Consider the following 21,613-nt stretch of genomic DNA (forward strand, 5'->3'; position numbering starts at 1 on the left):
CTAACTGACATGGGTGATTTGATAATCCCACGGAGATATACGTAGCGCCACCTTTACAAAAATATTGCCAGGGACTTGTAGAGCGGCAAATCTTGCAGTCCGCATAGCCCGCGGATTGCTATACTTGGGCTAATACTTACTATGAGGAAGCATATATGATTAGCAAATGGGTATAAGCCGTAATATGCTTTCTTGAATAGGCCAAGCTTGGGCTGTTTTGACATCGGCGCACAAGAGTGGCTCCAAAACGGTGTCCAATAGACTAGATAGTTTATTTCCGAGATGGTTACACCCATATGGAGTTTAGACTTCCAAAGACTGAACGATTGGCTGGATTTATCACCCACTGCATATACTAGTAATAATCTGCTAATTTTTGTGCTTTTTCTCTATACAACAACACAGGCAAGGCTACCTTGGACGCGGGATCTCACATGCCAAGTCAAATGTGGCAACATTGCTGTTTCTTCTGAGTCAATGATCTGCGCGGGCCGTCAATGCGGGCTTACCCGATGCATATCCGATGCATATCAGTCAAACCAACCTACATCCGTAGGAGGGGACTAATTAAATTTCTCAATTGTGGAATATACTGTTGGATCAAAAGCATACTATTGGCTTTTGAAACGTAAAGAGCAAAGGAAAGTCTTAGATTCAGCTCAACACTGTGCAGCCAGGTTTTGTTTTCCTTCCAATAGAGTGCAAATATTCTCTCCTTGCAGGAGACGTATAAAGTGATGCAAATGCGACATATGCCAATTCATATAAATTAGCTTGCATTACAAAATTGGAGCTATGAAGTAAATGAGTAATACGCAATATGAGACATAAACCACAATATTCATCAAATACAGAATTAAGACAAAAATACTAATCCTTTAATGGTGTTTTTCTGCCGCATTTTCGCATTTTCGACAGTCGCCTTCACTGAGACGTGTGCTCTTAGGGTACTGGTGAGAAAGTATAGATATAAAAAACATCCACAAAGAAGCATCTCTTGCTCAATCGGCATGTTACTCGATTGAGTAATTTTTTCATCATCTTAGCAAGTGAGGAGTGGCGATATTGACTTTATCCGTTATGCAGCCGATATATTACTGGTATGCAGCTTGAACAACATGACTGCTCACATTCATCCTAAGTATGCTGCCTTCGTCGAATAGACTTCCTTAGAAGGGCCACGACTTGTCTTGCCAAGCTACCGTGAGGCATTATTATTTTGATTCATACATGTGTAATGAGTGGATTGGCTTTATTAAATACAAACCCACTCAATTTATATATACGAGGGGAAAAATGTCAAGCCACTCGGCCATCTAACTCGACAAGTATTCCGAGCGGCGTGTGATACAGGCGCAGCCTGCATATTGCGTGATAGGCAGCAAAGTTGATACGATAATGAGTAAGACATATTATCTCATATCAATTATGGAAGAGGACTGCAGAGGAAATAGCGAATGATGACGATTATGATATATGGTAGTGGCCAGTTGAATAAGTGCCCAGGCTATGGTAAGGATTCGAAAAGTATATAAGGAGGCAAGATATCTCTGTCCAAACCATTTTTCAAAACCTCACCTTTCTCTATATAAGCATTTTTATACAAGCTTCTTTAGTCTATACTGTTAAACAACTATCATCAAAAATATCAAAATTTGATAACATAAATATCATGTCTTCTATCAAGTACCAAGCTAAGGTTGGCTCGGGGGCGACCCATATTACGGTCAATTGATTGTCTCGAATATTCAATACGATGACGATTCAGAAGTGACCATCAAGAGCTTCCTTGGCATTACATTTAAATCGCCTACTAGTCTTGGAGAAAAAGATGTTACTGTGTCCACCAATCCTTGGCAAGAGGTCAAGCCAGAGGTCAATTTCAACCAGATTCAAGACTCAATTTTTCTCATCACAGTAAAGCTTCATTTTACGAGCACTTATAAATTCAACCTTTCTGATACCATAACATTTGGTATCAATGGTGACTTGACCAATAATCCAGATACTTATCTGGATTCTTTTGTCTTCGCTGCTGATGCATTACCTGATACAGACGGGACAGTTGAAATCACTGCCGCATCTGCTCCTGATCCTGCCCTCGCATCCAGCAAGTTGTCTATTGTTTTACAACAAGGATTTCAAGAATTTCCCGTCGATGTGTCTCTCGATGGCACCACGTCGGTGAAAATACCAGCTGGTGACTACACTGTTACAGCAGCGGAACTTACTACAGAAGATCAAACTACTGTTGCTGAAACCGAGGTCTCGCCCACATCTCTGACTGTCACAACTGGCGAGACGACTGGGGTAGATATCTCTTTTGGCTCTGTATCGAAATATAGTGCCGTGGATGTAACTATCGGAGATATTTCATCGCTCCAAGGTGAAAAGTTTCACGTGCAGCTGACCGTTGACGGCGGTGCACTTACAGATTTCTATAGCCCCGGAAACCACACGACTTCACTGCGACGTCTTCCGGCAAAAGGAACTCTTAAAGTGGCAATTGATGAGATCACTTTGAATAATGTTGAATATACGCTCCCTGAGAAGAGTGAAGATCTTTCAGCCAAGTTGTTCACTTTTACATTCGAGGAAGGTGATGTTAAGTCTTCGCCTATTGACACAACGGGCTTTGTCGAGCTACCCATTGTCATAGAGTCAGACGTTGAGGTCGATCAAGATATTTTGGTACGCCTCACTTCAAACAATGTGGTCTATACCCAAAAAGTCCCTGCTGAAGCCGGCACTACATCGTTCTCTGTGCCAGTAGCCCCAGGAGATTACTCAGTCGGTAGCGCAAGCTTTATCAACAGCAGGACCGTGTATGTGGTTGACGCTGTAACCAATTTGACTGTGGCAGAGGATGGTAGCACGGTACTTGAGCTTAAGCTAATAAAGGGAGCTGAGCTCACAGTGAAAGGCTTCCCTGATCATCTGAGCTTTGGCGCCCTCGTCGATTTGACACCAAATAATGTCAAAGATATTGCTGCGGCTCGTGTATCATCCATCTTCAAATATGCTGGCATCGATGGCGCTGGAGACAAGAACGTATTCTTAACCGATGATACTGCTACTCGAAGAACTATTCAACTTGCGCGCGATGTGGAAAAGGAGCTTGCAGATGGCAGTAAGATTCTGCCAGTAATGATCTCTTATACCTGCAATCTCTCTTTAGGAGGCATATACGACCAGCTTAAAGACACAAAGGGTCTTACCCGCAGTCTTGCAAATCTGATTCTAGCTCTCAACATTGCGACCAGCACAATAGACGACGATCACCCTGTGCCTGCAGGCTTTATTGTCAATGCCGACTTCCTTGGAGAAGGCCAAAAGGAGAACCTCACTGACTTTGCCATGCCGGTCAGAGAACCGTTACAAGGTGCCCTTGATCACTGGGAAATTGAAGCCGAGATTCCTGACTCCATTACCGACACCTTTGCAGGATATACTCTTGCCGTCAACTGGCTTATTCGAACAGTGGCCCCCAGTGTTACGTTTGGCTGGCAGGTTAATATCTGGGGCGGTGGCACTTCTACCTGGATTTACAATTCCGGCCCGGATAACAATGATCCATTCGTCGAAGCAAATAAAACTGCCGAGTATATCAAGAAACTTGGCACTTACGACGACAAAAATGCGCCAGATTTCCTTGCTATAGACCGATACGAGGCTGATGACTGGACCCAGCGCGCTTACATCAATGGCTATTTCTATGGCCCATACGAATGGCGTCGCTTTTACGACTTTGTAAGAGATGTTAGTGTTAGTTTACAGGTGCCCGTGATGCCTTGGCAGATTCCTGCGAGTCACGCGCCACTGGTGACGGATGCCGTCTCGAGCGAGTACGATTCTCAGCACTGGGGCACGGGAGGCAGCTATTTATTGGGCGATGCCGATGTCAATTCTGACTACCACAATATCAATCCTACCGTCCTGTCGCTCCAGCTCAACGCTACTCTGATCAAGGCCAATACTGCAGCCGAGGTTTGGCAGCGCGGCGAGCCGTTTGACTTATCGCAGCCGGCGTATTTGGATTTCCCGCTACGCGGCATATTTGCGGTTTTGTTGGGAGGGGGTTCGACCACTGGAGTCATTTCGACTGTTGGAAATGCTGGGCCTTGGGTGATTAACAGGTTGAGCGCATATGCGGACAATCCAGTTGGCTTTGATGATACTTCGTCTAATTCCGCCAATGCCAAGGCTAGTCAATCTACTCGCATCGTTGGCTGGTGGTCGAGGTTGTGGAAGGAGTGGCGAGGCGCAGAAAATGCCCAACTTTAATACAGAGGCACAATTTTAGTTTGTTACATCCCTGGGTACCTATGTATATCTCTATAGCTACCAGATCTTGAATATAGTACCACTATATAGTATCCCATGAGGAAACTTAAATGCAAGAACGCAGTGGTTAAACTCTCCGTTGATGAACCATGTGCTGAGCCACGGCGGAGATGTCAAGCTACATGTATTCAAGAGTTAGACTTTAGCCTACTACTATTCATGAAATTCAATATTTAAATTTTTTATACATGGTCGGAGACTTGAACTCTCTATCAAATGCATATTATACCAAAACTTTCCTAGAAAACTCTGCTGTTTCATTTGACGCGTCATATACTATGAGTAACGTAAATCTAGGATATAAAAAACCTCTTTCGTTTTTGAATGGGGTTTCAAAGCAGTCGAACTTCAGTGCCATCAGACTTCGAAATATTTGAAATTTACCATACTACCACATTTATTCTCAAAATGAGTTATACCGAAGAACTACGGCGCCGAACACAAGGCCTACCCACAGCGCCAGCATCTAAAAACGCACAGAGGCTCGCAAAGAGCCATTTCCCAGTGAATCAAGAGATATCTTTTCGACGTTTCTTGGAACTTCCAAATGAGCTACTATATTTGATAATAGACCATGCAGAACTATCATCGCGTGTGTCTTTGGCATTAACTTGCAAGTTCCTTATGGCATTTGTATTTCCCGGAAAGGTCATACCAACCATTGGCTACGCCGACAGAAAAAAATCCTTTTAGCTCTACAGAGAGATGTTGATAAGAGCTTTTTCTGCTTTTGTTGTCACAAATTGCAAAACTTAAACCCTGAGCTTAGTTGGGAGGGTCAACATCACCGATGGACTGGCAGCAGTATAAACAGATACATGCGGAACTCTACCTGGAGAAACAGCTCCTATGCCGAACTCAGCGGTGATATCACTTTCCCCAGCGGCTATTATGATTTCATTGCGCATGGCGACATTTCCTTTATGGATACATATTTGATCATGAATCGCCATTTTCAAGGTCTTTTGCACGGCATATCTCCTCAACATCTAGAGCGTTGTGTGTCCTTTGAGACAGAGCTCAAGTTGAATGCAACCCTGTTTGACATGATGCACCCTTTGCCTTGGTTTAAAACCCTGCCGAAGGTGGCTGAAGAATCTGTTCTCAGCCGGATGCCTAACAAACCATCATGAGCAACAATCTGGAGATTTTCCCTTCAATATAGCCCCAAGATCATCGATAACAAGCTCTACATTGCTCGTCTGTTTACAATTAATGGACCTGGCGTACCTTGGTCCCATTTTGCAGGGTTAATTAACAGCATAAAGCCAAAAATATGCAACCACATGAATGGCATGGTCCCAACGCGCCCGACAACTCTCATACATCATTGGAAGAGGGTTCCATATGGTAACCCCAGAGAGTTTGGCCTTGGGTTTCTCCCTATAGCAATGAGACATTATTGGAAATTATGTGGATTCAGCCCAGAGAAGGGGTCGTGCTTGCTTTGTAATACGGATTACGACGTTTCGATCACTCAAGATGCCCTTACGCAAGAGTGGAACTTCAGTTGCAGCACCTATCACTACCTCGGATCATGTCGAAACGCATGACTACCTTTTGGAGTTACTTTGTTGATGATGGGCGCGACAGGATTAAATATTTACGTTTCCACCGTTTGTCACATCGTGGGGGTCGGCCTACTAGACCTGATGGTAATGAGGTGATATTCGGACATCCAACAATGAATGGTGAAGTTCGGCGGAAATGGATGGAGAATTGTACGGAAGAAGAAAGCTTGCCATTTGATTCTCGGCTAAAAGCATAGGTGGTCATATGGTTTCCAAGCCAAAATTTCTTATAGACATCAATTTCTATCGTTAATGTAGAACTAAGAAGAAGCAGGAACAGAGTAGACGACTATCCATGTCTACCTGTTGATGTAAATAATGAAATTTTAATACTAGAATGACTATTGGTATTACAGACCGTACTTGAGTACTGTGATTTTTTTCTTGCTTTACGATGGCGCACAATCTTCTGAAAGAGATGAGTACCCGGCGCTTATTGAAGCTGGTCGAGCAGTATATGCCAAGCAAATTCGAAGTATTGGGTCAAACTCAAGTATGCAAAAGCATTTGCCAATTTTAGAACCCTGGTACCATACAATACAAGATCTTCCCACAGAGCTATGTATCACAGACTCTATACAAGAAGCGATAAAAAAAGATGATCATCCTAAAGACGGATATGTATTTATCCAAGTTGATAATTCTGGATCTTCCGATGCCGCCAAGATCAAACGACGTACCAAAACTACATACATAAAGACGGCAAGATTATTTTGTGTATGAAAACTTACGCCGAGAGAGATTGTTTAGCCATAAACAAAAATCCAAACAAAATATTTTGGTCAGATTTAATGGCCGGATAAAATCAGTATTATGAAAGACGTTATTACTTACGAATTCCATCAGCTATCCATATTGATTGCTGAGTAGGTGGCGTAATATATTGAATTTAGGAAGAAAATATAAATAAGCCATGAAAAAGAGAAAAAAAGGAAATAAAGTAGCAATTTATAAGTAAAATATTTCTCTCTAAGTAATTCACCATTATCCCGCTGACCCAATCCGGCGAATTACTCTACCTGAACAGAGACACTACGGCACTCAGCTTATATGCCTTGTTCCATATCGCCAAATGATCAAGATGCCGAGCAGGATCTGAGAATAGCAGCAACAGTACGTCATATAATTCCTTCCGCTTAGAAGACGGCTCAAAAGTTCAATACAAATGCGTGAGCGATATTAGCCTGATGAGGCGAAGGTACTTGAAGGAAGCGGAAATGCTGAAGGAAGCTCCTCCAGCCCCTCCTTGCTAGCCAAATTTGTATCAGTATGCCGACGAACCGCATTAGAAGGATCTCGGGCAAGTAGCATTTTACTGAAGTTCTATGCCAGAAGGATGAAAGGAATATGTTTTTACAAGATTGTTGCTATGATATTTACAAATAACTTGCAATCATGGTCAGATATGCGATAATGGTGCTGGGATAGCTCTCTTGATTGGCTGAAGGAGGCATTGGTAAGTTGGTCCAAGGGCACATCTGCCAGAATGCCGGCAAAATCGGTCAAAGAAGTAGAATTTCTTTGAAAACAGAATATGTAAATTAATACAAAGTCGAAATTATTGTAGCCATATTGAGAAGTATAAATACCACTGCTTGCTCCCTTCCAAATGTCTGAAATCTGCATCTCAAGCCAAGAAAACAAGCACTCTCATCCAAACACACCACAACATCCACTTACACAATTACCAAATTATCTCCAACCTCGAACAAAATGCAATTCTCAGCTCTCATCTTTGCTGTTTCTGCCACTCTTGTCGCAGCTGCCCCAGCTACTGACAACATGAGTCGCCAAGTTGCATCTGGCTGCTACGCCTTGTTCGTACCCTACCCTCTTATGACCTCAGCAATTCTTTATATGTTAACAGAAGCTGATTTTGAAATACGCTAGTGAGGATCCCGACTGTGGTATTGATTACGCTGTGTGCCAGTGTGCCAATGGTTAGTCTCCTATTGCTCTTATAGTGTTAGTGACCCAGATTCTAATATTAAGCAGGATGGTTCTACGAGTTCAACGAGGCCAATGCCAACAACGGAAACTACTGCAACCCTCCTTGGGGATTCCTTTCAACAACCGAATCTGGACTTTCTGGCTACAGCTGTTAGTTGGAGATGGTGATATGATAATGAATAAGAAGTTAAAATTGCCCTTTTACCATGATTGTGAAATTGCCACTGCGCGCACTCGTAGTAGCCTATGGAGAGGCCTATTAATTATTTATGGAATTTGATTTTGTATAAGCAATTGAGTACCAATGCGTCCATATTCTCCATCTGTAGATACTATTTCCGGCTGATGAACACACAAATATGAGCATATTTTAGAATGGCCAAGCCCAATCTTTTAATACGAGAGCCTGGAGTAATGAGTCTGATACTCAAAGAAAACTCAATTATCACATATTCGCCAAGTGAATATAATGTTATTAGCAAAGAAGAGCTCAGTTAGGAAGACCCACTGTAGCATATTGAATGAACTGGGCTTGGTGACATTGGTCTTGTGGAGAAGGCTTGGGACATTATTTTGTGGCACATATGGAAGATGTTATAGAAAAATCTACCTTCTCAATGATATAAAGCTATATTATAGCTGCGTAAGAACAAAACTTTGCTAGTCTCAATTGATGAGAGATGGGTAATTTGCTGGTACCATGATATTGATGTAGATGACTAAGATGCACACATATCTGTTGCTATTTCGATTCATTTTACTGCTGTAGCTAATTGTAATATCACTCGACTGGGATAATATGACAGCTACTATTTCAAAGCAAAAAACAATAAACTATTATTAGGTAGCCTTTTCAAGGTATCTGTACGGGTAATATGGCGGCTTATTGGCCGTAAATAGGCCTTTGTTCGATAAGAAACCTTGTTTTCGAGCCATGTGACAAGGAACCAGGGTATCAATAGCATAGTACCTACTTTACAACAATTACACCCGTTCTTACGGCTAGACTTACACTGCAGTTTTCGGAAACTTGCCAAAGACGAAAGGTTGTTACCCTTATTTGTCTATTTTATGTTGGTTGGAATAATATTTGCTTTTTTCTTATCAAGCAGCACTCAATTGTGCTGTCAGAATAACCATTGGAAACGCAGCTCCAAACTGGGAATAGCAGTTTTGGTCGTGGAATCCGTATCGTTTCAACATAGCTAAATGATCAGCAGATCGCAGAATAAACTCTGACGATTGATAGGGTATATCATTGCTACTGCACATCATAACCCATTCGAACACGCGGCGCCTATTTTAAGCGACTGCGATTGTTGCGTGTCTAATTTGTGACACAGACACAGTAGGGCCGCTGAAACGGCGCACGCAGTATCAGCGTTAGAGAAGCTCGGCCCCTGGACCGGCGCTAGCCTCGCGGCGTTTAGGGGATACCCGATCTGCATTGTCGCTGTAGGTGCTGATGCAGGTACCTGCGTATCAATTTACGGGGTGGCCTAATGGCGGGGCTGCTTCAAGTTGCCCGAGGCTTTTGTGGGCGGCTGGCCAGAGGAAGCGCCTCCTGCAGCGACGATGCAAGGGCTGCAGAAAGGATTGATGTGTTCACAGGGATTGCAAAAATATCTACAGAATTGCGAGAGAGTGACAGATACTGGAAATTCAGTAATTCGAAAAGTGATTATGAGGCTCAATGATTCCAGGGCTAGTGCCGCAGTCAGCTCAGCTCAGGGAAGAAACCCTGGCATTGGATATACCGTGCAGCCCGCAAGAATGACAGGCATATCGATATCAGATAATTGGCATCATCGAATCTTATCTGCTAAAAAAGACATGCAGCCTCTATGAGAACTGGAAGGTAACGTTGAGACGTGCCCAGGATGCAGGGGCTCTTGGCGCTAGGCTAGGGCTTTAAAAACTGGATAAAATTAGCAGCATCGTTTTTGGGGACTCGGTAAACCAGATCAATGGATGCCAAACTGGAATCAAGAGATACAGTATGGGGTCTAGAAGAAAAGGGCGATAGGAGAAGAGAAACGAAAATTACACCGAGGGACGGTCGGGGCAGGCGAAACATTGAACGTGCGATGGGCTAACCGAGGCTTGGCAACTGCAAGAAACTTGAAGCTTTGCTCCCAACACTGAAGCCATTGGCTGTTTCGTTAGTTACCTAGTTCTGGGCGGCCCGAGTCCAGTCCCAAAAGGCCCAGAAGATGTCATGGAGCTTGCAGGTACGAGGAAGCCACAGCGAGGCTGTGCTGGAATGGATGCATTTCGTAGCCGTTGCGTCAGCAGGTGCTGATCTGTGGCGGATCTTTTTTCCTCTGTTCAAGAAACCAGAAACAGGCCAGACGCTGGTAGAATCTGGTTTAGGGAGAGACTGGGGGGTTGGTTCCGCCATAGAAACAGGGGGAGGGGGGCCCCTCGTCGTATTCGGACAAGAGTAGGTACTTGCGGGCACGGCCAAGCGCTGCCCGCAAATGGAGTATTAGCAGTAGGTATTTTATTTAGATAAAAAAACGGATTTTTTTTTTGCATATACTGAGATTGGGAGCACAGGAAATTCTCCATTGGGGAATACGAGGAGTATGTGCAACACTGTAAGGTTGCAATTACAGTATACTGCTCTGGATGCTCAATAGTTCCGACGTGTGTGTGCGTGCGCTGTATTGTGTAAGCGGAGATCTGGTTGTTGGTTGGTTCGTCCCCTGTACGCGTATTTCGACCGAGGTGGCGTTGTGCGCAGCTTATTTATAGACACAATTATTCAGGCGATAAGCTCGTAAATAGCAATTGTGGCCTTGCTACTTCCTGCTCCGTACACCAATCTAAACAAGAAAACCGGTCGCCATCAAGTGCATTTGCCAGATCCTTCTGCAGGGCCGCGACTGATTTGCTGCTTGCATGTTAGTCGCTTGGCCGGCAGCTCGCCCGGCGTGTGACGGACCGTCTCAGCATCTCACATGCATGCAGCTCGCCATCAACGGCTTATGTCGCGCTGTCCGCTCGGCCATAGCAGTGGCCTGGGGCGCTGTCACACGCTTCTCGCCGCCGCCCAGGGGCCCCCTTATAGCGCCCAGCCCAGCAGCTCTAGCTCCCTGTTAGCGTCTTCCCCAGCCTGCTTTTAGTGGATGATGTGAGTGGGCTGCGCTGGAAAGCTCAGTGTCCAAAGTGTGCACGTTGCAGTTGAGCCCCTTCAAGGCCGCTCGCTGTCTCAGCCCGCATCTCCAACAACACCCTGCTTGGTGCTTGGGTAGCTCCCTTTCTATTCCTAGTCCTATCCTATTGAGGCCTTGCAGCCCTCTTCTCTTCTCCTCTTGTTCGTTTCGCATAACAATTCGCTGTCTTCTTCACGATTTTCTCTTTTGGCTTCTTGTCTTTTTTATTTACGCCTCACGCTCGACATTATCCTTTGCTGCGGCCGAACCCTATCTTTGCGCCATCCTCTAGATTGGTGCCCGGTTCCTCAGCCTCATTTTACCGCCACTTCGATCGTCCCGTCGCATCGTCAATCGCTCCCACGGCTCCAACAAAACAATAATCCTTCTTTCCGTCGATCCCGCGACTCGCCCATGCATTAGGCTCGAAAATAGAAACCGACATTCTCACCTCTCTTTCCTCTGTTCCTCTCCTCCTACGCTTCCTCGACTCGCCCTCCTAGGGCTGCCAGTCGAAATCCGCCATGGACGATGATTTCCTCTACCCACGAGGCATCGTGCCGGGAGGCGATGGCTCTGTGCGGCCGGGATACTACAAGGCCATCGGCATTGGTCTGGCTATTGGATCGGGTCTTTTTATTGGAACATCCTTCGTTCTCAAAAAGGTCGGCCTGCTGAAGGCAAACGCAAAATACAACGAAGCTGCTGGTGAAGGCTATAGCTATCTCAAGAACGCCTACTGGTGGGCGGGCATGATTCTCATGATTATTGGCGAGGTCTGCAATTTTGTCGCATACGCCTTCACCGATGCTATCCTGGTCACACCACTCGGTGCGCTGTCCGTCGTCATCACTACCATCCTGTCTGCCATCTTCCTCAAGGAGCGACTTAGTCTGGTCGGCAAAGTGGCATGTTTTCTCTGCATCGTGGGGTCGGTCGTCATCGTCATGAACGCACCGCAGGAATCCTCCGTCGCCAACATCGAAGAGATGCAGAAATACGTCATCACACCGGGCTTTCTATCCTACACGGGCGTCATCCTTGTCGGGTCTGTCATCGTCGCCTTCTTCGTCGGACCCAAATATGGTAAGAAGAATATGTTGGTCTACATCTCCATCTGCAGCTGGATTGGAGGCTTGAGTGTCGTGTCGACCCAGGGCCTGGGCGCCGCCATCATCGCATGGGCCAGCGGACAGCCGGAATACAAGCAATGGTTCTTGTGGGTGCTGCTTGTTTTCGTTGTGGGCACCTTGCTTACCGAAATTATCTTCCTCAACGTGAGTTTTAATGACGATTATGAAACAATAACGAAATGAAAAGCTAACCGACATCGATTTGTAGAAAGCTCTCAATCTCTTCAATGCCGCCATTGTTACACCCACGTATTATGTCTACTTTACTAGTACCACCATCATTACATCTGCAGTCTTATTCCAAGGTTTCAAGGGCACTGCCCAATCTATTGTTACCGTCGTGTTAGGATTCCTCACCATTTGCTCTGGTGTGGTCCTGCTCCAGCTCTCCAAGTCTGCCAAGGATGTCCCCGATGCTGCCGTCTTCAACGGCGATCTGGACCAGATTCACACCATTGCCGAACAAGCACAGCCCGAGACGGAACCCAAGGCAGACGCAATCCGAGGCGCAGCTGCTATTGTCAGGCGCATTTCCAGCGCACGATTAAGAATGGAGGCCGAAGAGCTCAAGCGTCTTCACGAAGAGAAGATGGCCGAGAGCATGGCCCCCATCAGTGAAGACGGTCAGCCAATGTACGAGTGGGACGGCTTGAGGCGAAGACGAACTATTGCGTCCAGTATACACACCAGATCGACAAGACTTTCAACGCCGATTCCCGCTTCTCCAGCCCCGCCGAGAACTCCTCATCCCCCGCTGGGCATGTCCCATTTCCCTACAGAAGAGGAGCTCGCAGAACACGATCGCACTCCCGGTGTCTTCTCCAGCATCGCAGGAACAATCCGTGGCCGCCGTGGCCACAACCAGCACCACATTCTCAGCGTCAGCGAAATGGACGAGGATGAAGAAGCCAATTATGGTACCGACAAGATTCCTAGTCCGATGCATCCGCTCGCTCTCAAGCATATTACGCTACCCCAGCAGCAGCCCGATGACGAGGCCGGTGCTTACTATGGCCCGACCCGCGAGAACATGTACTTCTCCCACTCAAACACCGACACCGAGTATCGCGGCGCCGAATCCGCCAATGCTCCCCATTTCCTCGCTCCGACTCCACCACCTCATAGAACACAACGTCAATTTTCTTTCAACAGAGTCTTTCGACGAACACCTCAGCCTTCTGAAGAGGAACGCGTAGGGCTTGTCAAGGAACCCAGTGCCGACGGTAGAGATGCATCACCGGGAGCATCTCATGGATCATCGCCTGGAGGCTCACCTGATCCAGCGGCAGGTGGAGGAGGAGCTGGACACCCTCCGCCCCCAGCTTTTATCTAGATAAGAAAGTGCAGGTCACAACCGGTGAAGCGATGATAATATCTTGCATTCGGTCGGCGTTTTCGGTCTTGTTTGATGAATTTACAATTTTCTCAGTGGCTACGTTGCTTGTTCACTATGCATTTTTTCCATGACGGCTTTATTCTTATTTTGCTGGTCTCACTTTCGCTATTCAATGATTGACGCTTTACAAGCGAGTTGTTGGTTTGGTTTGAAACGGATGGTTATGACGGGACGATACCCTCTCCTTAACTGTGCGCGAGCTAAGTGAAGAAACTAGAGATGTATGCGTTTTTAGCTCTAGACGTATAAAGAAGAAAAACGGCGGCAGCGTGTTTGTGCAAATACGAATAAATGATGGCAAGGCAATATGTCTTTTGTATATAGTGGTTAGAAAAAGGGATGATGGCTCATGAAGAGCTTTGCGCTTGGACAGTAGTACATGATGTATATGATTGGGACTTGTTTCATTTTCAGGTCCCCCATTTTATAGCCACATTCATTAGGCAAGCATTAATGGTGAATCTTTTATAATACGCATTTGAAATCTGCATTGATAAAGACTGAAAAATTCCTTTTGTAGAAATGTCCTGAAACGCCATACGATGCCTGTATCACACCGGTTCCATGCCACGCCTAGTCAAAATACAAGAATGATATAACGAGAAGAAAGATTGAAGTCTGGTTCCAACGGAAAGAGTCTAAAGCCTCTTAAGTTAAATAGTTATTTTTCATCAAGAAAAATCCGAGGCTAGTAAGTAGCTCGTAGAAGAGAAGTAGAGAAAGTCGCTCGCTGTCAAAGACGGGAGATGGGAGATTGAAGAAGTAAAAGGAAGAAGAAGCGCGAGAAGAACAGGCTACCAGTCCACAGCCCAGCCGTTTTCTTCTAAAAAGTCAGCGCAGGCCTGGCGCAAGGAGAGATTTGGTCGAAGTTCAGCGATGCTGAGAGGTTCGCGGGTGAGAGGATCAGAAGGATGGCGGCGGAGGTGTTCCATGATGGTGGCGCGTTCATAAGACTTGCCAGTTTTTGTCTATTTGGTTTTCATGTTAGAATAAAAAAGAAAAATCTTAGAATTATGAAAAGAGAATTTGATCTTGACTTACCACGACGGGATCAACCATGATGGCGAAGCTGATATCGTCAATCGCCCAGTCGGGCACCTCGCGCCGCTTTAGGCTTTGCGTCCTGGCGCTTTCAAAAACTTTGCTGAGAGTTTGCATCTTTTCGTCTGACTCCTCTGCGATTATCCTCCTCTCGGTTTCATCGCTTTCAGCTGCGAGCATGTCATCACGATCCCTAACCAACATGGCTAGCATCTCCTCTTCCAGCTCCCGCTCCTGTCGCAGTCTCTTCTTCTCCTTGTCCTCCCAGCGGTCCTTTTTGCAGCGCAAGACAGTATTCGTAATTGCGCCGAGCGACTTGTCATTTGTGGTTGAGCATATCTTGTGCGCGGCCAGGGCGTTGGTAAGTGCGCTGTCAAAGTCGCCGATGGAGAGCTGTGCTTGGGCGAGATAGTAGTGAGCCTTCATGTTTTGGGGAGCAAGACCGAGGCACGTTTGGCAATCGGTGATGACAGATTCCCAGTGGCCGAGCTTGAGGCGAGCCATGGCGCGGTTGGTGTAGAGCGCTGGGTTCTTGGGGTCGGCGATGATGCTGAGCTATATGTGAGATTAAACTGTACTATACGTTGCGACTGTTTGCCTGTTGGGAGAGCTTACGCCTTGGAATAGAGGCCATCTGCGCTAATGTAGTTGCCAGCTTGGAAGTAGCGATTGCCTTCTTCCTTGAGCTGCAGCGACTTAGACATGGTGGCGGTGGTTGGTAACGATGACGGTATAAATAATGAATGAAGAAGAGAGACTGCTTGTTATGCTATGCGCAAGAGGAGAAAGGAACAGTTTGGGTATAGAGAGATGAGATGCTATGTGCCCAGTCGAGGGATTTCAACGGCCCTATTTCTCCGCTCAATGAAGGCTGTGAATCTGTGTCCTTTTGTGTATCTATGTACGATGATGTATCACTTTGGATAAGAAAGTGGTGTGGCGCCGATGCGACGTGGGTGGCGGGACGTAGGAGACGTAATTAAGAAATAAGGATATTAACAGGCAATATTTACAAAGACATCGGAGAAGGTAACTAGAAACTTAAGCCTATCGTAGATTTTGACACGATATGGAATAAGTAGAGCTAGAGCCAGAGATAGGAGAAGGTGCGACGAGAAAAAAGGAGCAAAAAGAACTACGATTGCGACGAGCTGGTGATATTTTGCGGATGTCCGAGGACTTCTGTAGCAGATTAAAAGCGGAAGGACCCTGAATTGTGCATCGCATGGCGGTGGCGGGGCAGCGCCGGAGCGGAATTTACGGCGGATTTTTAATGCTGGGGATGGAACATTCGAGAATGGCGTTTAAAGAGAAGGGAGAATCGAGGTGCTCTTTCCACTGGTGTTTTGACATTTTATTTTATATATTAATGATGGATACAATAAATTCAATTCAGTATAGTTGTGCACTTATTTTTTATACGAAATATAACACGAGTTTGTGGTAAATGTATGTTTCATCTTCATTTAGCTTCTACGGAACCTTGTAGATTGTCGCCGCCACAATGCCCATTGTTCTCATTTTAGAGCCTTCTATGACGCTTCAAGTCTAGTGGTTCATCCAATAATCTATGGGCTACCCAGTGGCTAATCAATATTCCTCCCATAGCAACACGGCAAATAATACAACGCTTCCAACTATTAATCCATCTACCCAGCTTACTGGTTCATAACCAGGACATTTCTGAACCGAGGCTTGCCGGCAATTAAATCGTCAACCGCCTGCTGCGCCTCCTCTAGTGGGTATCGCTGGATCATGCAGCGAATGCCGTGTGTAAGAGCAAATCGAATCGCGTCCTCGCTGTCAGTTGCATGTCCACTTGGCCAGCCGTGAACACTCGCTCCCTTGGAAACTAGAGTGACTGTGTCTACGGGAACATCTCCAACAACGCAGAGGTTGAGAAGCTTGCCACCTGGACCGAGAGCCTTGACGAGCTTGCTGATGGTATCGGGGTTGGGTGCCGTCTGAACAATCATATCGGCGCCGCCCAGCTTGAGAAGCTCAGCGATGGCGTCGCTCTTCTTGGCGTTGATGTAGTGATGAGCTCCGAGCTCCTTAGCGAGGGCGGCCTTGTCGTCTCCGGATGAGATGGCGACGACCTCATATCCCATCTTGTTGGCGTATTGCACGGCCAAATGACCCAGTCCTCCAAGTCCATTCACAGCAACGAGTCCTCCTTGCTCGACACGTAGTTTGCGCATTCCGTTGAAGACAGTAACTCCGGCACATAAGAATGGGGCAACTTCTGCTGCGTCGACCTCCTTAGGCACGCGAACCGCGGCTTCAGCACGTAGAAGAACATATTCGGCATAGCCGCCGTCGAAGCTAACTCCGTTGACCTTCTGGGAACTGCAGAACTGGTACTGAGAACGCTGGCAGGATCGACAAGTGCCATCATGGCCACCGTGCCAGGGTCCGCCTACGCGCTCGCCGACAGAAACACGGGTTACGTTTTCACCAACAGCAACGACATCGCCGACAATCTCGTGGCCGGTGACGCGGGGGTAGGTGGTGCCCATGTGGCCGTTGATGATGAAGACATCGGAGAGACAGACACCGCAGGCGAGGACTTTGACGAGGATCTGGCCGGCTTCGGGGAGCTTTAGGGGGAGCTCTTGGAGGGTGAAGGGCTTGTTGGCCTCGAGGGTGACCATGGCCTTGTAAGTCTTGGGGAGAGACATTGTGATGTTTGTGATGGAGTTTTGGTTATAGCACGGTTAGTATCTGATGTTATCAAGTCGAAGATGAGGAATAAAGTGAATTGAAGTAAAGTGATGTAATGATATGGCTGACGAGGCCAACGGGTGTATTTTATATCCGTCAACTTTCAACATGGTGTCATCGAGTGTTGCACCCACAATTACAACATCAGATCCATAATAATGCGCTCCATACGCTTCAGAGCTACAGTCTATCGGAAATGGATTTGTTTGAGAAGTGGAATTTCCGAAGATGGAAACATATCAGGGCTGAAAAAGAGGAGCTCTGATGTGTAGACTATGTTGAATAAGCGATATATCCGAGGAGATTATACCAAGAAGCGGCAGGGCTCCAAGTATCGTGTAAATTGGTACTTTCCGACTACTTTCCGCCCACATATAACATATAAAAACTAGTGGGGCGATCGTCTTTTTCTCTATGAAAGGGCGCAAAGTCCGGGCTGATAGTCTCAAAGCGGTATCTGCATCAGTCCCGGGAGCGCAGTAGCTCGCCCCATTCCCCATTCTTCTTCCTAGCTAATTCTATCTTTTCACACTACTTACGGAGTACACTATGGTGTGATAGGTAGAAGTCTATTGTGTTACATAGGAAGCTACTGAGATATATGATGGCGGCAGAGCTACGAGCCGAGGTGCAGCTGCGAATCCTTGTTACATTTAGAAATGAATACGGTAATTTTCGAAAAAAATTGCTCTCTAAAGTAGTTTATATGATGTAATACACTTAGAATGAACGCATGGTCCAATGACTGAATATGGAAAGGAAAGCAACATAAAGTTGATCTACTCATTACTTCAGCTACAGAGTCACTTCCAGGCGGTTATTGCTTTGCAGCGCGGATTTAATGACCAGTCAATATTCCTACAATCTAGCGTGTCACAGCACTGTAAATTTTCATGGATTTAATATCTCCTGTTTCTAATGATGCCCTATTCTATCGTCCAATCATGGTGGAGATTGTTAACTCCGAGACGCGAGCTGGCAGATGCTAAAAACGGGAAATAGTATACATGTTCCATGTCTCCAATGGATATTGATTCGAACTAATTTTTAGCAAGAATAGTAATACGTTTTCTATAGCTACAAGAAGGAAATTCATGTAGTGTTTTTGATACTTTTTATATCCAGGACGTCGTGAAATAGAGATGAGTGGCTTCGGCTAGCCTCTCTCGGCGTATGGTTATCGATACTGTGCCCAAGTGACTACCGGATACATCTCTTTCCTACAATGTATCTATCATAATTATAGTAGCTTCAATAAGACCGAATTTTATTAAGATAAAGGCTTTCAACTCTGCCCCATTCGTAATTTATGAGTCTTGGTCATAGTTACTGTAAATAGCTTAGTTACCACAGTTATGTATCTGAGAAACCGTTGTAATACTACCAAAGAAGGCAATAGACTCTTAAACCATTATCCACTACGACTATTAACTCTAAAGGTTAATAGTACCAAAAGAGGTAATAAGAAATCTAATCTGCTTAATCATAACTTATAACGCCTAACCCCGACCGTGCAAGCCTGACTCATACTGTGAGCCACTTTTGTAGCTGAAACTACGGACTCGGCGGTTCGAGTTGCGGTTTAAACTTAATTCCGACAAGAACCCTTATCCCGATCACCTTCCATCATGTACTCGGATATAGATATCTCGGTATATCAACGAATTTTATTCAGTGCTCCGAAAGGAATCAATAAAGTCGTATTTACGTAGAGTAGAAAATTATATAAATACGGCTGTTTCAAAAAGGTTGGTTAACAATATTTTCCAACCATAATCAAATCTTCAGTTGCAATTTCAACTGCCTACAATTAAAGCCCATCTCTTATACGTAACTTGCATTATCAATTCTAAAGATGTCTGTATATCTCATTACAGGAGCATCAACTGGCTTCGGAGCTTTGGCAGCTCGTGCCATCGCCAAAAGAGGCCACACTGTCTTCGCGGGCATGTATTCACACAGCGGAAACACCAAACAATATGAAGATGACCTCTCACGATACGCAAAAGAGTACAAAGTAGATCTCCGGGCTGTGCCTCTGAATCTCCTGTCTCAAGACTCTGTCGATGCAGCTGTGAATACCGTCGTCGGATCTACCGGACGGATCGATGCTGTGATCCACAACGCGGGCCATATGTGCTGGGGTCCTGCTGAAAGCTTTAGCCCAAAACAGCTGCTTGATCAGTATGATGTTAATGTCGTTGGATGTCAGAGGCTGAATCATGCGGCACTTCCTCATATGCGCAAGGCACGCTCCGGACATTTGATTTGGATATGCAGCAGCTCAACGTACGGTGGCAAGTCTCCCATGATAGGGCCATATTTCGCCGCCAAAGCCGCGCAAGACAATCTTGCACAAGCTTACGCTCACGAATTGACGCCTTGGGGGATTGAAACAACTCTAGTGTCTCCTGGTGTCTTCACAAAGGGTACGAATCATTTCGTAGATGCTGCGAAGCCCGTATTTGCAAATATCGTGGCAGAGTACGAAGATGGCCCCACCAAAGGCATGGGAGAAGACACTATGGCAGGCACAGTAGATGTGTGCCCGCCTGATGCTGATCCGTCTATGGTGGCTGATGTATTAGCTGAGCTATCAGACATTCCGAGAGGGAAGAAGCCGTTTAGAATGTTCGCCGACCCTGCTATGGACGGTTCAGAAGTGGCTGCTTTGGTGGTTGATAACAATAAAGTCAATTTCTATCGCCGGATGGGAATGGAAAAGTATCTAAAGGTTCAATTGTGATATCTTGACGGATTCTCGAAGGCGTTATGATTACTGGAGATCATTTTCATACATTATAAATAGCGATTTACCAATAGCAGCGTTTATTTATGTTTATCTGAAGCGATCTACCTATGCGCCGTTTATATGAATATTCGGCCTAGTTGGTCCTTTGGATTGACCATATGCATCAAGTATCTCATTAATCTTATTCTCATCCAAACCCTTGACCACCTCATATGGAGTTGGCCTAAGGATTCCTTTTTCGATAAGACCTGGGAAAGCTTTCCAGAAGAGCTTTGCCAACTCCCGTTTATCCTCTGCATGTGGGCGACAAAGGAATCCACGCACCTCATATCCAGCCTTTTTCTCGCTCAATTTCGTTTCATCGACTGCACCCTTTGTCACTGTAACCAGAATTCCTTTCTTGCTGTTTGACAGAAGACGGGCGCCCAGCGTCTGATCTTTTGCAAGGACTGTAGTACAAACATGTAGAAGGTTATCTCCCACAATACTTCGTACTTCAGACTCGATTTTATCATCGCCCAAGGTTCTGTCGATTATATGTGTGGCGCCAAGCTCAACGAGATAATCTGCTTTGGTTTTACCCGCGATTGCGATAATGGTGCCGAAACCGGCCCATTTAGCAAGCTGGATAGTAAATTTCCCACAGTTGGAGCCAGCTCCAAGGATGGCGAGAGGCGTATTCTTGTAGTCGAACGACTGTCCCGCCGGAGTCAAAGGAGAAGGGAAGCCATGTGTGGATGCATCAAAAAGAGCAATGTACATTGTAAGTGCATTCAGAGGTAGCGTGGCAGCCTCGTCTTGTGTGACGGATGATGGCACATGTCCCAAGAAATCGATATCCATGAGAGCATATTCCTGAGTGGCCATGTAATCTCCATAAAAGGGATCTCCATTTCCGAATACCAAATCACCGACTTTGAAATTGTCGACATCTTTTCCAACAGCGTGTACTGTTCCAACAATATCTATGCCGATAGGTGCTGGGACATTTTTGCCAATGAAATATCCGAGATCACGGACCAGCTGGTCGTGGGGATTTACTAGCCAAGTCAGTAATGACGATAAGAAACTAGAATATCATGATACATACATCCTGCAATTTTTACCTTCACCAGAACCTCTTGAGATCCTGGGGTTGGTATAGGTCTAGTTCCCAGCACGATCCGATCGCCAAGCCCTGTAACCAATAATGCTTTTTGTTCTGCCATTTTTAGAAATTTGTAACGGTATATTTCTTTTTATCGATACAATCGTTGGGAGATGTTTGTTGATAGCATTTTCATTGGGGTGCTCAACGATATATATCATGATCATCATATACATATAACTGAAGCGGCTGTATGTTCCGGATCTGTTGATTAATCAATAAATCCTCCTGTAAAGATGATTCCACATCTACATATAAGCGAAATATTGGTATCATTGTACATCTCAATATTAAGTTTCACGGTGTACTAGTTCCGCTTCCGCACATACTAATTCCGCTGGCGGATTTAATAATCACGGCAAGTATTACTATTTCTTAATCCCATCCTCTTGCGAAA

At 45.6% G+C, this 21,613-nt stretch overlaps 7 protein-coding genes across 7 annotated transcripts; 4 read left to right on the forward strand and 3 right to left on the reverse strand.

Annotated features, from left to right (window-relative positions):
* Positions 1-1,460: 1,460 nt before the first annotated feature.
* GGI43DRAFT_421544 (uncharacterized protein) lies at positions 1,461-4,284 on the forward strand (the record flags this gene model as incomplete). The annotated part of the gene is made up of 7 exons (XM_083207970.1): positions 1,461-1,512; positions 1,700-3,765; positions 3,799-3,845; positions 3,879-3,987; positions 4,024-4,161; positions 4,204-4,224; positions 4,255-4,284. The coding sequence occupies 7 exons, from the start codon at positions 1,461-1,463 to the stop codon at positions 4,282-4,284; spliced, it is 2,463 nt and encodes an 820-aa protein (XP_083062604.1).
* A 3,186-nt stretch (positions 4,285-7,470) lies between these two features.
* GGI43DRAFT_399550 (uncharacterized protein) lies at positions 7,471-8,069 on the forward strand. The gene is made up of 3 exons (XM_083205358.1): positions 7,471-7,732; positions 7,806-7,855; positions 7,911-8,069. The coding sequence occupies exons 1-3, from the start codon at positions 7,629-7,631 to the stop codon at positions 8,018-8,020; spliced, it is 264 nt and encodes an 87-aa protein (XP_083062605.1). The 5' UTR covers positions 7,471-7,628; the 3' UTR covers positions 8,021-8,069.
* Positions 8,070-11,372: 3,303 nt separating this feature from the next.
* Positions 11,373-13,918, forward strand: GGI43DRAFT_310069 (magnesium transporter NIPA-domain-containing protein). Its single transcript, XM_083201678.1, has 2 exons — positions 11,373-12,300; positions 12,365-13,918. Exons 1-2 carry the CDS (start codon positions 11,548-11,550, stop codon positions 13,487-13,489), a joined length of 1,878 nt encoding a protein of 625 aa, XP_083062606.1. The 5' UTR covers positions 11,373-11,547; the 3' UTR covers positions 13,490-13,918.
* On the reverse strand, positions 13,918-15,442 carry GGI43DRAFT_310064 (uncharacterized protein). The gene is made up of 3 exons (XM_083201677.1): positions 15,209-15,442; positions 14,594-15,143; positions 13,918-14,520 (listed from the first exon to the last, which is right to left on the reverse strand). The coding sequence occupies exons 1-3, from the start codon at positions 15,295-15,297 to the stop codon at positions 14,347-14,349; spliced, it is 813 nt and encodes a 270-aa protein (XP_083062607.1). The 5' UTR covers positions 15,298-15,442; the 3' UTR covers positions 13,918-14,346.
* Positions 15,443-15,966: 524 nt separating this feature from the next.
* GGI43DRAFT_310092 (alcohol dehydrogenase) lies at positions 15,967-17,415 on the reverse strand. The gene has a single exon (XM_083201679.1). The coding sequence runs from the start codon at positions 17,272-17,274 to the stop codon at positions 16,252-16,254; it is 1,023 nt and encodes a 340-aa protein (XP_083062608.1). The 5' UTR covers positions 17,275-17,415; the 3' UTR covers positions 15,967-16,251.
* A 1,757-nt stretch (positions 17,416-19,172) lies between these two features.
* On the forward strand, positions 19,173-20,063 carry GGI43DRAFT_381759 (SDR family oxidoreductase; the record flags this gene model as incomplete). The annotated part of the gene is made up of 1 exon (XM_083203162.1): positions 19,173-20,063. One exon carries the CDS (start codon positions 19,173-19,175, stop codon positions 20,061-20,063), a length of 891 nt encoding a protein of 296 aa, XP_083062609.1.
* A 111-nt stretch (positions 20,064-20,174) lies between these two features.
* GGI43DRAFT_432699 (zinc-binding alcohol dehydrogenase family protein) lies at positions 20,175-21,277 on the reverse strand (the record flags this gene model as incomplete). Its single annotated transcript, XM_083209626.1, has 2 exons — positions 20,175-21,109; positions 21,160-21,277. 2 exons carry the CDS (start codon positions 21,275-21,277, stop codon positions 20,175-20,177), a joined length of 1,053 nt encoding a protein of 350 aa, XP_083062610.1.
* Positions 21,278-21,613: the final 336 nt, after the last annotated feature.

Source organism: Trichoderma evansii, assembly GCF_050947405.1.
Source record: "Trichoderma evansii strain SZMC 28006 chromosome Unknown GGI43scaffold_5, whole genome shotgun sequence".
Lineage (NCBI taxonomy): Eukaryota > Fungi > Ascomycota > Sordariomycetes > Hypocreales > Hypocreaceae > Trichoderma > Trichoderma evansii.

Excerpts from the sequence above, each read along its gene's own strand:
- GGI43DRAFT_310069 (XM_083201678.1), top strand. The coding sequence starts at position 11,548 with ATGGACGATGATTTCCTCTACCCACGAGGCATCGTGCCGGGAGGCGAT. Across the intron at positions 12,301-12,364 it reads CCGAAATTATCTTCCTCAAC|AAAGCTCTCAATCTCTTCAA; the intron begins GTGAGTTTTAAT and ends ATCGATTTGTAG.
- GGI43DRAFT_399550 (XM_083205358.1), top strand. The coding sequence starts at position 7,629 with ATGCAATTCTCAGCTCTCATCTTTGCTGTTTCTGCCACTCTTGTCGCA. Across the intron at positions 7,733-7,805 it reads GCATCTGGCTGCTACGCCTT|TGAGGATCCCGACTGTGGTA; the intron begins GTTCGTACCCTA and ends GAAATACGCTAG. Across the intron at positions 7,856-7,910 it reads TGTGTGCCAGTGTGCCAATG|GATGGTTCTACGAGTTCAAC; the intron begins GTTAGTCTCCTA and ends AATATTAAGCAG.
- GGI43DRAFT_310064 (XM_083201677.1), bottom strand. The coding sequence starts at position 15,297 with ATGTCTAAGTCGCTGCAGCTCAAGGAAGAAGGCAATCGCTACTTCCAA. Across the intron at positions 15,144-15,208 it reads GATGGCCTCTATTCCAAGGC|CATCATCGCCGACCCCAAGA; the intron begins GTAAGCTCTCCC and ends CATATAGCTCAG. Across the intron at positions 14,521-14,593 it reads TCATGGTTGATCCCGTCGTG|ACAAAAACTGGCAAGTCTTA; the intron begins GTAAGTCAAGAT and ends AAAACCAAATAG.
- GGI43DRAFT_310092 (XM_083201679.1), bottom strand. The coding sequence starts at position 17,274 with ATGTCTCTCCCCAAGACTTACAAGGCCATGGTCACCCTCGAGGCCAAC.